At 47.9% G+C, this 13248-nt stretch overlaps 1 protein-coding gene across 2 annotated transcripts in view; it reads left to right on the forward strand.

The window, feature by feature from the left end:
• The window catches only part of CDH5 (cadherin 5), a 31417-nt gene extending 18398 nt beyond the window's left edge, over nucleotides 1-13019 (forward strand). For both annotated transcript variants that reach the window (XM_032326548.1, XM_032326547.1), the window contains 6 exons: nucleotides 1333-1583; nucleotides 4872-5014; nucleotides 6583-6707; nucleotides 7074-7182; nucleotides 9263-9508; nucleotides 10874-13019. In XM_032326548.1, coding sequence (XP_032182439.1) covers nucleotides 1333-1583; nucleotides 4872-5014; nucleotides 6583-6707; nucleotides 7074-7182; nucleotides 9263-9508; nucleotides 10874-11391 — 1392 coding nt within the window. In that variant the 3' untranslated portion in view covers nucleotides 11392-13019. The remainder of the gene's footprint in view (nucleotides 1-1332; nucleotides 1584-4871; nucleotides 5015-6582; nucleotides 6708-7073; nucleotides 7183-9262; nucleotides 9509-10873) is intronic.
• Nucleotides 13020-13248: the final 229 nt, after the last annotated feature.

Raw genomic sequence — 13248 nt, forward strand, 5'->3', positions numbered from 1 at the left:
GGGGTTTGGGGTTCCATGCATTCCCAGGACTCACCCAGGGGCTGCTCCAAGGTCGGAGGTCATCAAAGATGTACATTCTGGGTCAGCTCAGAACTGGCCATGTACTCTTAGAGCTCATGACACTAGAGCTGGGAAAGGGGAGCCAAGACAGAAGCCCTTAGGCCGGGTTACCCCAGCAGCAGACCTTAAGGCAAGGATTTGGGATGTAAATAATTTACTTGAGAAGTGACGCCAGGAAGACCTAGGGGCAGGGCCACATAAAAGGAAGAACACAGGTTCTTTAACTATCAGGTTGTCACTGTGGGCAAGGGGGACACAGTCCCACTGGGGACATCTGTGGAACAGTGTGGAAGAAGCCTCAGAGCTGCAGGAGCTGGGGTTGGGGGGAGATGCTGGGTCAGCTGAGGGCTCCAGGGGGTGTCCACTCTTGCACTTTCTGGCTTGCCCTGACTCCCGCCCAGCCCTAGTAGTGTTACAGTCACTTGCAGCAGAGAGTGCGGGAGGATGCGGGTGGTCACTGGCAGTGGCTACTGCGGACAGACAGAGCAGTCAGAGCAACTGAATCTGGAAGAGGAAGCAAGGGACACAAAATGCCTCTAGAATACCCATGCCGAGTACTGGGCTACCTGGGCCAGGGACGACACAACTCAAATGGGACATTCCAGAACCCCTGAGAGCCCGAGTACGGCCATTCCCCCAGGAGCACTCTCCTGAGGCTGTCCCTGGTCCAGCCCTGCACTGGGAACTGGAGGCCCCCAGGGGAGTCACACAGCCTCCCCAGCAGCGAAGCTCTCGCAGCAAGTGGGGAGACGCACATAGACAAACAGGGCAGCCTTGAGTAAGTGCTCCAGCTACCCAAGCGGGGAGCAGCTGCCTGTGTCGGGGGGCAGGATGGGATCTGAGAAGATGTGATGACCTTCAGATCTGGCTTCTTGGGAGGTGAGTAGGAGTGTGGTAAGCGGGCAAAGGCAGGAGAAGCATCTTGAGCAAAGACATAAGGAAAGGGCCCATGTTTAAGGAGCTGTGGACTGAACTACCAGCTGTGATCCCTAGAGAGGACTGTGGCTCACCCACTGTGTGTCCTCAATACTCAGCACAGGGCCAGTCACAGAGTTAGGTTGGGGGGCAGCCGAAGACAGTCAGCCAGCCCCTGACATTCTCTTGATGACCCTAGAAATATCTCTTGTCCAGGCCACAAGCTGTAAATGGGTAAAATGTAAAATGGCTGTAAAATGGGTGTCATCCTAGGGCAAACGTGCAGGGTTGCTGTGATGATCATATCACACGGGCTTGGCTCAGAGCAGGTACTCGCCACATTTATCCCTTCTGTAGCCTCTGAACTATGAGGACATTCAGCAGTACGTCTTCACCATCGAGGCGACAGACCCCACCATCAACCTCCACTACCTGAGCAGCATCTCCGTCCGAAAAACTGCCCGCGTCATCATCAACGTCACAGATGTGGACGAGCCCCCCGCCTTCAAGCAGCCCTTCTACCACTTCCAGCTGCGGGAGAACCAGAAGAAACCTATTATCGGCTCTGTGCTGGCCATAGACCCTGACGCAGCTCGGCGGAGCATTGGGTAAGGGCGTAGAGCGCGTAAGGGTGACGATGACCATGACAACCCCTGCGTGAGGTCCTCCACACCGGCTGCACTGACACCATGACCCAAATGCAGCAGAGGGCTTCTCCTGGCACATACATGGGACGTGGCAGAGGCAGGACTAGAGGTCGGATGGGATCCTGTACTGCCCAGGCAACCCCAGCCCACATGGCCCTGGCCATAAGAGCTCCCCATGGCTGCTCCACCGGCAATGGTCTCCACGGGTCCATCTAGGGAGAGCTGATGGCCAAGAGGGAAAGCAACTGAGGATACCCGAGAAAGTCCTTCACTAAGCATGTTTTATAAGCTGGCCTTCCCAAAGCCAAAAAAGTAAAAGGTGTTCATTTCACAGTGAAACAACACAAAGAACTACAAAGAAAACATCAGTAACCCCCACTCCCAGGCAACTCACGTTCACAATTTGAGGCCGTCCTGTCCTGCCTTTTCTTCATGACCACACAAACACGGATGTACATTTATGGCGGATTTGATGTCTGTCTGTCTGTCTGTCTGGGGGTTTTAAATGCTTTCACAGTTTTTTGGATCACACCATGCCCACTTCTTCACCACCTGTTCTATCTCCAGTAGACTCCTCGCCTCTGCCCTCAGGGATGAAAAATATAGCTCTACCTCATACATTAGAGCCATCTAACAGTTGATTTTAACCCAATCTCATTTTATTGCAGAGGAATTGTGCTAGCACCATTTATTAAATAAGTCCTCATTTTCCCACCTTTGTTATATACTATACTGAATCTATTTCTGAATCCTCTGTTCTGTCCACTGTTGTGTGTGGCAAAGCCATTCTGTTTCATTGCAGGGGCTAGAACTTTGTAGGTATAAGCCAAGTCCCTCCGCCACTGTTTTTTTACTTTCTATAGCTTTTACGCATTCTCAAACATTCACCCTTTCATACGAATTATAAAATTCTTCTGTTTTCTTTTTTTAACATTAGAATTCTAATGAGAATGAGAATTACGTTATACCAGTTCAGGGAGAACTGATATTTCTAGGGTACCAGGTCTTCTTATTAAAGTCAAAAAACATGTCCCCAAAAATGGAGAGCTGGGCCACATCACAGGAGCTCTGGGACTATTACAGTTCTCATGACCACTCTATTGTAAACAGACTGTAACAATAATTTTTATTTCTTTACTGATCCGAGAATTTATTTTAGACACTAATGTTTATACTTTCTTTTACCAGTGGTAGGGTATTTTTTGTTTTTGCTTTAACCTGTTCTGGGATATAATACAACTGTGTTTGCATTCATTTTTTCCAGAATCCCCAAGATTTTGCATTATATATTTTAATTTTTCTATTCACAAGTGTTGACAACTATTTTACCTTCATTATGACTTGTAACTTTTATCCCTATGAAATTATTATATTTGTTCTGCTAAACATTTTGCCTTCAGCTCAATACTGCCTGATGTTAAATTTGCTGGTCCTGTTTTCATATTATTTGTCTTTGCATGATAGAAGTTTTCCAATCTTAGGGCACCTGGGTGGCTCAGTGGGTTGAAGCCTCTGCCTTCAGCTCAGGTCACAATCTCAGGGTCCTGGGATTGAGCCCCGCATCTGGCTCTCTGCTCAGTGGGGAGCCTGCTTCCTCCTCTCTCTCTGCCTGCCTCTCTGCCTACTTGTGATCTCTGTATGTTAAATAAATAAATAAATAAATCTTTAAAAAAAAAAAAAAAAAAAGAAGTTTTCCAATCTTTACTTTGAACTTTCTTAACTTCTGCTTTTCACCTGGCATTAAGTTGTCTCTCAAAAAAAAGAAGGCAGTTGGTTTTGCTTTTTAATCTAAACTGAGATGCTTTGGGTTTAACCTATTCACATTTATCATCATAAATGATACATTTGATCTTGCTTTTTTTTATCTTGTTATACATTTCTCATTTCTCAAACTTAATGGTTTTTTTTCTCTTCCCCTATGTTTGCCATAGAGTCTATCTTTTTTCCATTTTTTTTCTCCTGGATATTTGAAAGGAATACCTTGATTTTTACTTCTACCAATGAGACTTACTTCTACCTGTAAAATTAAAAATGTTTTCTTGGACATTTTCTACTTTAAAATGACACACACACACACAAACACAATTGCTTTCCTATGTATGATAAGGAAATAACTCATTTTACATTAATGCCTCCCAAAGAAGGCTTTTTCTTTATATCTCTACATTTCTTAGTTGGATGAAGTTAAGTTTTCATAAAAATCAGGACCCATCTCTATCGGTGACATACTTCCTGAGTTCTGGTATGTTTACAAATACCTTAGTTCCTTTGCCTTCTTATGTTAATAACACCACATATGCTCCTATAACCCTCAGAGCAGAGGCACTTCACTTCAAAAATACTATCAATGTTTCTAGCATTTAATATTGTGGGGACATCTGGGGTGAATCTAATTTTCTTCACAAAAACATATTTTTCTGTCTGGACTCTGTTCATTGCCTCACACAACCTTGAAATTCAAAAGTGTCATCAGAATATATGTAAACGTTGATCTCTTTTGAAAATTACACCTGATATTAATAATCTCTCTTAATCTGTACAGTTGAGCCTTTCTTAAGATCAGGAAAGTTTTCTTTTAGTGTATCTTTTGTTATTTCTTCTGTTCTATTGGTTCTGGGATTTTCCTCATTAGCAGCAAACATGTATGATATTTATTACATTTTCTATATCTCTTACATATTCATGTCTCATTTCTTTACACCTTTTTCTTGAGATTTGGAAGAACTTTTCAAATTTTTACTTCATAAATTTATTTTCTATTATTTCCTATCTATTCCAGCTCCTTTTGTATTTCTTCCTGGCTCCCTTCTAGCTATCTTTTCTTTTTTTTTCTTTCTTTCTTTCTTTTTTCTTACTATGTTCAATTAGCCAACATATAATACATTATCAGTTTTTGATATAGTGTTCAATGATTCATTAGTTGCTTATATCACCTACTGCTATTTTTCATCAATCACAAAAACCAAACCCAGCTCTGGCGCACTGGATTACAGAGCCTCCTGCCTCAGCTTTCAAAGTACTCCGACAGAGTCTCAAGGCCCCACCTTCAGCTCAGCCAGAGTAGCCCTGCTAAAATCAAAGGGATTATCCCCCCACCTCTGAATCCCTCTGGGAGGCAGAACACAATGAGTGGGGAGAGGAGGATGGAGGGGCTGCAAAGGATAGTTGCCGAAGAGCCTCATCAGTCACGCTGAGAAATATGCACTCAGCAAAGAACAATGGAAAACCCTGATTTCTCTCCCCTGGCAGATATTCCATCCGCAAGACCAGTGACAAGGGCCAGTTCTTCCGAATAACCAAGCAAGGGGACATTTACAATGAGAAAGAACTGGACAGAGAAATCTACCCCTGGTATAACCTGACAGTGGAGGCCAAGGAACTGGACTCTAGTGGTGAGTGGCCCCATATGCCAGGAGCCCTGGGCTTTTCTTCTTCTCATTCTTCTAACTTTTCCTCATTCCTTCAAAATAGGCACAATGTGTCATCTCAATCTCTAGAGGTATTATAAGCGCCCACTGAAGCCCCACTTGGCTGCAATACTAGAGAGCCTCCATCCCTACACTGGGCATGGGCCAGCAGCATTCACGTCACCTGAGACTTTGTGGGGAGGGTAGAATCTTGGGCCACTCCCAGACTGAATCAGAATCTCATGCACATTCCAGTTTAAGAAGCACCATCATAAAACAGCCTGCTAGACATTTCTGTGATAAGAATCACCTAAGGCACCTTTTAAACATAAAGCCTTCCCTGGAGGTTCTGGCCCAGTGTTCCAGAAATGGGGACAAGGAGTGGGCATCACTCAAGTACTATGTGGTTCTCATTATCATGGATGTTTGGAAAAGACTGTTTGCTGGGAGGGGAGGTGATGATTTATATGCCAGCCAGTGGGTTGAATTCAAAATCTGAAGCACTTTCCAGCTTCAAGATCATTAGGTTCTCCAGCTTAGTATAACTTTTGCCAGAGGGAAAGGCAAGTATTGGACTTTTGCATCCTTACAAAACTTGACATGAGAAAAATCGCAGCTGCCATCCAGGAGACGGATTAATATTCTTGCCTTACCCAGGAGGCCACCAGGACCCAGGGGAGTGGATGACTTGACCAAGGCCCTACTGGTGCTACCCTAGAGGGGCCCTGCCTCCTGCTGCATCTCTGAGACTTATCAACTCCCTCGCATGGCAGCCAAGCCCTGACTGCGATGCACTCCCGTGTGGTTTCCAAATCAGTCTTTGCCCCTTTCTTTCTCATCTAATCTCATTCACACAATTTTTAAACTTTAAAAGTAATAGTTTGTTGTTCATTTTAAAATATGAGAGAAAATATGGAAAAAGAGAAGAAAATCATCCCCTCATAATCCCACCACACAGATAATTACTGTTAACAATAGTGTACTTTTTCTGGTCTTTTTTCCTATACATATTTTTATATAACTGAGATCATAATATTTATATAAAAATCATACCCTGCACTTTTACTTAACCTTATTCCAGAACCATTTTCTCATGGTGCTAAAATATCTTTTCCTTATTATAGTTTTAAAATGTGATTTCCACTGGCATTGTAAATGGCCACACATTCCATTCTTTTAAAGTGGTTTAATTTGTTAACCCCATCTCGCTTAGGTTGTTTACCTTTTAATTATTTTGTGATTAATGAATTTTATTGGTAATTACTTAAACTATTGGATCAATTTGTTAATTTGTCAAATTAATTAAAACCTTCTTTAATTGGCTTGCATTGTTCACTTGTTTTTATTCTTATAAGTAACTATTTAGTAAACATCCCTCTGCGTGAATCTTGATGTCCACCCCACTCCTCTTTCACCCTTTTCATCCAGAATGTCATTCCCCGGACTCTCTTCCAGAGGCCCCTCTTCGTGCAAAAAGGGCACCCCTCCAGGATTCCCCATCCACATACCTTCTATCTTTGCAGCTGGCTTCATGAGCTCTTTCCTCCCTGTAGGATACTCCACAGGCAAAGAGTCCATTGTGCAAGTCCACATTGAAATTTTGGATGAGAACGACAACCCTCCAGAGTTCGCCCAGCCCTACGAGCCCAGAGTGTGTGAGAATGCTCCCCAGGGCAAGGTGAGTCTGGCTCCAGTGGGAGGGCAGGGCATACCCCATGAGGAAAGGCTGAGGGGCAGCACCTTCTTCCACCCACAGCCAGCCGGCATTTCACTGAGCTTAATGTAAAAGGCACAACAGCCTTAAGGAAAGGTGTCGTTATCCCCACAGCCCCACTTTACAGACAGAGAAACTGAGGCTCACAGGGGATGTGTAGGAAATAGACTGAAGAGGAGGGTGGTCCAAAGAGTGGCTTTGTGGAGATCATTTAGGTTAATGTTACAGGTGAGATGCAGCCATGATCAGGTCTAAACCCACAGTCACCACCACTAAACTCCTGGCCACCCTAACACCACCACTGACTACCCCCCATTTTCCATACTCCAGCTGGTCGTGCAAATCTCGGCAACAGACAAGGACATTACACCACGAGACGTGAAGTTCAAATTCTCCCTGAGCACCGAGGACAGCAACTTCACCCTCACAGATAATCACGGTATGCATCAAGGTAGTCAGCCTTGGCTACTGGCTGGGGCAGAGGCAGGGGGATTCAGGTCTGGAAGCACCAGTGCCAAAGACCAAGCCAAAAATCGGCAGGGGGGGAGGGGGCAGTTACAGGATATTTTGCACAACTCCTTACTGGTCTGTGCTACAGTCAGAGCTACACAGGCCAAATTGCCAAGTCCATACTCCCCAGAAGATGTTCAGGTCAGCAAGGAACATAGAACAGATACAGAGTGCAGACACTTGCTCGATTCACTAACAACCCAACAGACTCCTTCCCACACTGGATCTCTATGCTCAGCACAACTGCAAATTCTCTATGAGCTCTGAGGTCACTACCAAAGAGTCTAAATTGGAAATGTGAAATCCCAAATGCCAAGAATACAGTGAACTTTGTCTTGATTCAGCCACAATGACTACTTACCACCAGGTGGCCCCAGGACAGCATCTGGTCCACTCCTCGCAGCCCAGGGTCTGTGATGTCAGTAGAGGCTGATGAGAGCTTCTGACGAGGATGTGCTTGCAAGAGCGATGATGCTGAGGTGGCTGAGCTCCCAAAAGTAGACAGGCTACCATGGCTTCAGCTGCTTCCTGAGAAAAACAGAGAAAAATCCCTCCTGGGTCTCAACAGAGTCAGCACAAGGTAGAGCTAGCTGCCTATCTCTAGTGGGCCAAACTGTGGTGCATGAGGATCCTGGTGCTGAAAAGCCATTGTCACCTGTGAGGAGAGTCAGGGCCCTGAGAGTGTGAGGCAGACCCAGGGGATCAGCCACAGACCCATCCTTAAGGAGCCTTCTGTGGAACTGGAAAGGTGGCCATGATGTGCCGGCAGTCAATGACAGACCATTCAAATGCTCAGCTGTCTTTTCGCAGTAAACTATGTGGCAAAATACCCATCACCCCATGCCCCATGTTCACCTCAATCCCACCTCAGAGGGGGTCTGCACTGGGATAGAATGCTTACGAGCCACCTCAGAAGCACCCCCTGTACAACCAGGAGGCAAGCCTGTGGGTGCCACATTCACTTACAAACCTGAATGTTCTATTATGAAAGTAAATGAGTATAGTGAGAGAACTCTCATTTCTCTCATAAAATATCAATGGCCAGATAGCTATTATTTTTTATTATAATAGACATGGTTGCTTAATAACAAAATGTAATTAGCTTTCATTTGAAATGTAAATAATGGTCTCCTGTGCTTTTGGCCAGCTTCCCGAATGAGCTGATCCTGCAGGGCTAGATAAATCCTGGAGCAGGGATCCCTCAACCCTCTGACCACAGGCACTGTAACTCCCCAGGAGCCTGCAAACGTAGACACTATCTGGCCTCTGCCCAGGGCCAGTGAATCTGAAATGGGGGGGGCGCGGGTGAGGAGAGGAAAGGGATCTGGAGGGGAAGGGTGAGTAGGGTTCTGAAAATCAGCATGTTTAAATAGCTCTACAGGGGATTCTTCTGTATGTGGAACCACTCATTGAAGCTGGGAGAGAGAGCCAAAATTTAGGCCAAAGCACATTCCCAGTTCCAACCTGCCCAGGAAATCCTCAGTTACACATTTCCTCACTCCCGCAGTGCCTCAAGGAACATGTGCATTGTTTTCACTTTCTGGTGGACTTTTAGGAATAGCAGAAACTGCCGTCAAAGTTAGCCCGGTGCTAAAAAACATTTAAACACTTTCTTTTCCCCCATCATCAAAGCTTGAAATAATGCATTAATTGAGCCAAAAGAGAACCACCTGTTATTACAATGGGGTTAAGGAAGAGGAGGTGGGAGCCAGACGTACGGGTTGCTCACAGAAACAGAAAGTGAGGATTTTACGTTTTGGCCAAACCATTCTTAGGGGCTAGGTCGAAACAGCTGCCCCAAATGTCCCCTCTCTGGAGAAACAGACCCACACTCAAACGGCTGAAACATGAGGCAGGGGATATGAAGAACAGAGAAGCCCCCCAGTCTGCCCCCCAGACTGGTATGGTCATGGAGGCCTCCCTGGAGGAGGCAGGCCACAGGTGAGTGTGAATGAGCAAACAGGCACTCTGGAGAGTTGAGCCTGACTCTGCAGCCCTGGTGTTTCCAGATAACACGGCCAACATCACAGTCAAGTATGGACAGTTTGACCGGGAGCGTGCCAAGGTCCACCACCTGCCTGTGCTCATCTCAGACAACGGGAAGCCAAGCCTTACAGGCACCAACACGCTGATCGTGACTATTTGCAAGTGCAATGAGCATGGCGAGTTCACCTACTGTGAGGAGATGGCAGGCCAGGCAGGCGTCAGCATCCAGGCGCTGGTAGCCATCTTCCTCTGCATCCTCACCATCACAGGTGCCCAGGAGAATGGGGAAGGGACCGGGGGGGGGGGAGGGGAGTTGGGGTTCACAGGAGGAGGAAGAGACCAGGGATCCAAGAACCAACCCTGCCTCCTGCCCGTTTCCCACCCTGGGTCTCAGGGTTCCATAGTAGAACACAGGGATAGAAGCTCTGCCCCGCTGGGATGCCTAAGGGTGGGGGTAGATGTGGGGCAAGGGAGAGTTCAAGGTCCTTCCCCGACTTTAAAATACTTCACATGTATGACATTCCTTCATTCAGTTTATAGATTTTGAGCACTTAACTACATTCCAGACACCATTCTAGGCATTTATTGACATGAACCCTATTCTGAAAAAAAATACGTATATATATTTCTTTGGGGGGAACAAGAAAAAGGAAAGTTTTTAAAATTCTAGCTTACCTCACCTCCAGTGGCTTGCTTTCCTTTTCTGAATCCCTCCAACCTTGATTTCTTTTTTTTTTTTCTTTTTTTGGGGGGCCCTCAAAAATTTTAGGAGTATTTTAGTCCTTGCCTTGTTTTGAGTTACCCAGGGAGCAGACCCTGGGACAAGGATTGGGGTACCAGTGATTTACGTTAGAAGTGCTCCCAGAAAGCTCTAGAAGGAAGAGGGGAGTGAAACGGGGAAGGGAGGCAGCTGACGAGGGGAGAGTAGTCAATACAAGTTGTCAGTGTGGGCCAGGGGAGCCTTCTGCCTCCTGGGACAGGGAAGCAGTGGGGCACTCACAGCAGATGTTTATCCAAACATGAGCTCCCCTCAGCTGACGTGTGGGGGCTTCTCCCAGGGCAATAAATTCTCCTGCACTTCACCAGCCCTGAAATGGAGCAGGGACCCGCCCTTAGAGGAAGGTTAAAGATCGCCCTGGGGACTGAAATGACCAGCCCTGAGGGATACTATGGGAGCACCTGCATTATCTGCTCCAGGCTTTTTCCTGCCAGTGGCTCCCCGCTTAGAGACCCCCTGGGTGTGCCACCATCCTGGCGTTTCCCTGGTGGAGAGTCCAGACTCAGACCCCCTTTTTAATAATAATTAGTGATAATAATGACAATGACATCACCACCACAATTACACTTAACCTCCCAACTACCTTACTCAATATAAACGAAGCACTGAAGTCATCCTGGGTCTGTCCCACGGAGGTGGGGGGAGGGCGGCTGGCCTTGACCCACGGAGGGTGGAGGAGGGGGCACGCGCGTACCCACCAGGTGTCTGGACCGAACCAGCCTCTGCGTTGGCCCGGGTGCAGCTGCAAGGCTGGGGGGCTCGGGAATCTCCTGGGAGGAGGGGAGGGCGCCGGGGAGCCGCAGAGACGGGGCGCACCTGGCCAGGGCCGGGACTGACTGGCTCTGCCTGGCTGCAGTGATCACCCTCCTCATCTTCCTGCGGCGGCGGCTCCGGAAGCAGGCCCGCGCACACGGCAAGAGCGTGCCCGAGATCCACGAGCAACTGGTCACCTACGACGAGGAGGGCGGCGGCGAGATGGACACCACCAGCTACGACGTGTCGGTGCTCAACTCGGTGCGGCACGGCAGCGCCAAGCCCCCGCGCCCCGCGCTGGACGCGCGGCCGTCCCTGTACGTGCAGGTGCAGAAGCCGCCGCGCCACGCGCCCGCAGTGCACGGCGGACCCGGGGAGATGGCCGCCATGATCGAGGTCAAGAAGGACGAGGCGGACCATGACGGCGGCGGCCCGCCCTACGACACGCTGCACATCTACGGCTACGAGGGCGCCGAGTCCATCGCCGAGTCCCTCAGCTCCCTGGGCACCGATTCATCCGACTCGGACATCGATTATGACTTCCTCAACGACTGGGGGCCCAGGTTCAAGATGCTGGCCGAGCTGTACCGCTCAGACCCCCAGGAGGAGCTGATGTACTAAGGGGGCCATGGGCCTCTAGGTCTGGGGACACAAACCACTGCAGTTCGGGCCAGCCGGACACCAGCCACTGAGCCCGCAAACTGTAGCACGGACACCCCAGTCCGGCAGCCCTTCCTCGTGGGCCCCAGAGACTTCACCACCTTGGGTAGCAAACTCCAGGTCCCTGAAAGGTCCAGGAACATATTTCAGTGACAGCTACGCCCTAAATGCTGGAAGATCCAGGCTGGGGTTCTGTCTGGACTCGGATACCCATAACCCTGTTGCCTGGAACCACGGGTCCAACTCAAAGCCTTTCTGTGGCTCCTCAAAGCAGCTTGTGTTCAACTGCCAGGGGGAGATCTTCCCTTGAAATCCTCGAAACCCCTGGTGAGGGTGGTGAGGTCAGGGAGGTCCTGGTGCCTCTCTGCCTGGACGCAAAGGGCTGCACAGCATGGCCTGTGGGGCAAAACTCTTTGCAGCCCAGTCCTGTGGGAGACTGGAACCATCCATCAGCCTACCCTGCTTCAACTTCCTCCACTCTCCCAAGTTCCCCTCCACTCCCAGCCTCTTCCCAGGTCTGTCAGGAAGGAGGAGAGGGCCCCTTGACAGCTATGGAAGGTGGCTCCTAAAGGGACCTCACTGGCCTGCCACGCCCCTAACTGCTGTACTAAGCACTGAAAATTCAACCAAAGTCAGGAAAATGGCTTGTTGAATTCTGAAGCAACTGTGAATCCATCCTGGAGGGACAGTGAAGACCAAGTGTGACAGATCATATGGTGAGGGAGACCTCCACACCCACACCCTTTGGAAAGAGCCTACAATAGCTGTGACCCCATTTTGAGACTCATCGACAACCCCTCCAGTTTTTCCTGGGAAGTGGAGCAGACATTCCCAGAACAGAAGACCTCTCCCTGTATACGCCTTGCCTAGTCACTCATTCATGCTCTTTCTCTTTTTCTATCTACTTTTTAATCTCTTGACTTGAAGGCCCTCAAGATCTGACCCTCAGCAGTTCTGGCTGAAGTCCAAACCCAAACATGACTGCACTACAAAACTGTGCCATTTGATTTTACACACCTCATTGTTGTCACATCTCAGGAAACCCCTGCAGGGTCCCATCCCTCAGGCACACCCTGCAGAAGGCACCCTGCCCCGCCCACGTCCTGTGGTCATCTGTGCATCTCCCACTTTCAGCCAAATATGGACCATTCGATTGCAAACATGTCCTGGGGAAATGGCATCACTCAACGGGAGGGGGCAGGGCAGGAGGGAAAATCCAGCTCACCCTTGGTCATGAACTGAGGTTCCCTTCTGGACAAGGGCCCTCACAATTCAGGAGATTATAGATAACACTGACTTTTTTTTTAAAGCAATATCTAGCTTTTGTACATTTTTGTTTACTAATAATACTAACATATTTCTAGCTCTCACAAACATATAGAATAAGGGTTTTTGCATAATAAGCGGGTTGCTATGTAGGTTAACAACTTTAATTCAGGGTTTTTAGTTGGATGAACAAATTCCTGTAACCTCCTTTTTCTTATCATTGTAGTACTTACTGTAGTAATAATGATTATATGTAGGCCACACTGGTGCATGGGATGTACTGTATTTTTTTAATACCTAAATAAAGAAAAATCTTGAAATTCTTTCATTTCTAGAGCTGAGAAAGCTCATGTGAAACACATACAAACCACCACCACCACCAGCATCATCAAAGGAACCCTGGACATGGGGGGATATTTGCAGTTAGGATTTCAGAGACACTCGGTCTGCACCGCAGCCGAGAAAAAACACTGGACACCTAGTCCAGCCCCCTTTCTTCCCAGAGCTCAGTGACTTCTGAGTGTGCTTCCCAGTCCCACTTCCACCCTGCAC

This window comes from Mustela erminea, chromosome 19, assembly GCF_009829155.1.
Source record: "Mustela erminea isolate mMusErm1 chromosome 19, mMusErm1.Pri, whole genome shotgun sequence".
NCBI lineage: Eukaryota > Metazoa > Chordata > Mammalia > Carnivora > Mustelidae > Mustela > Mustela erminea.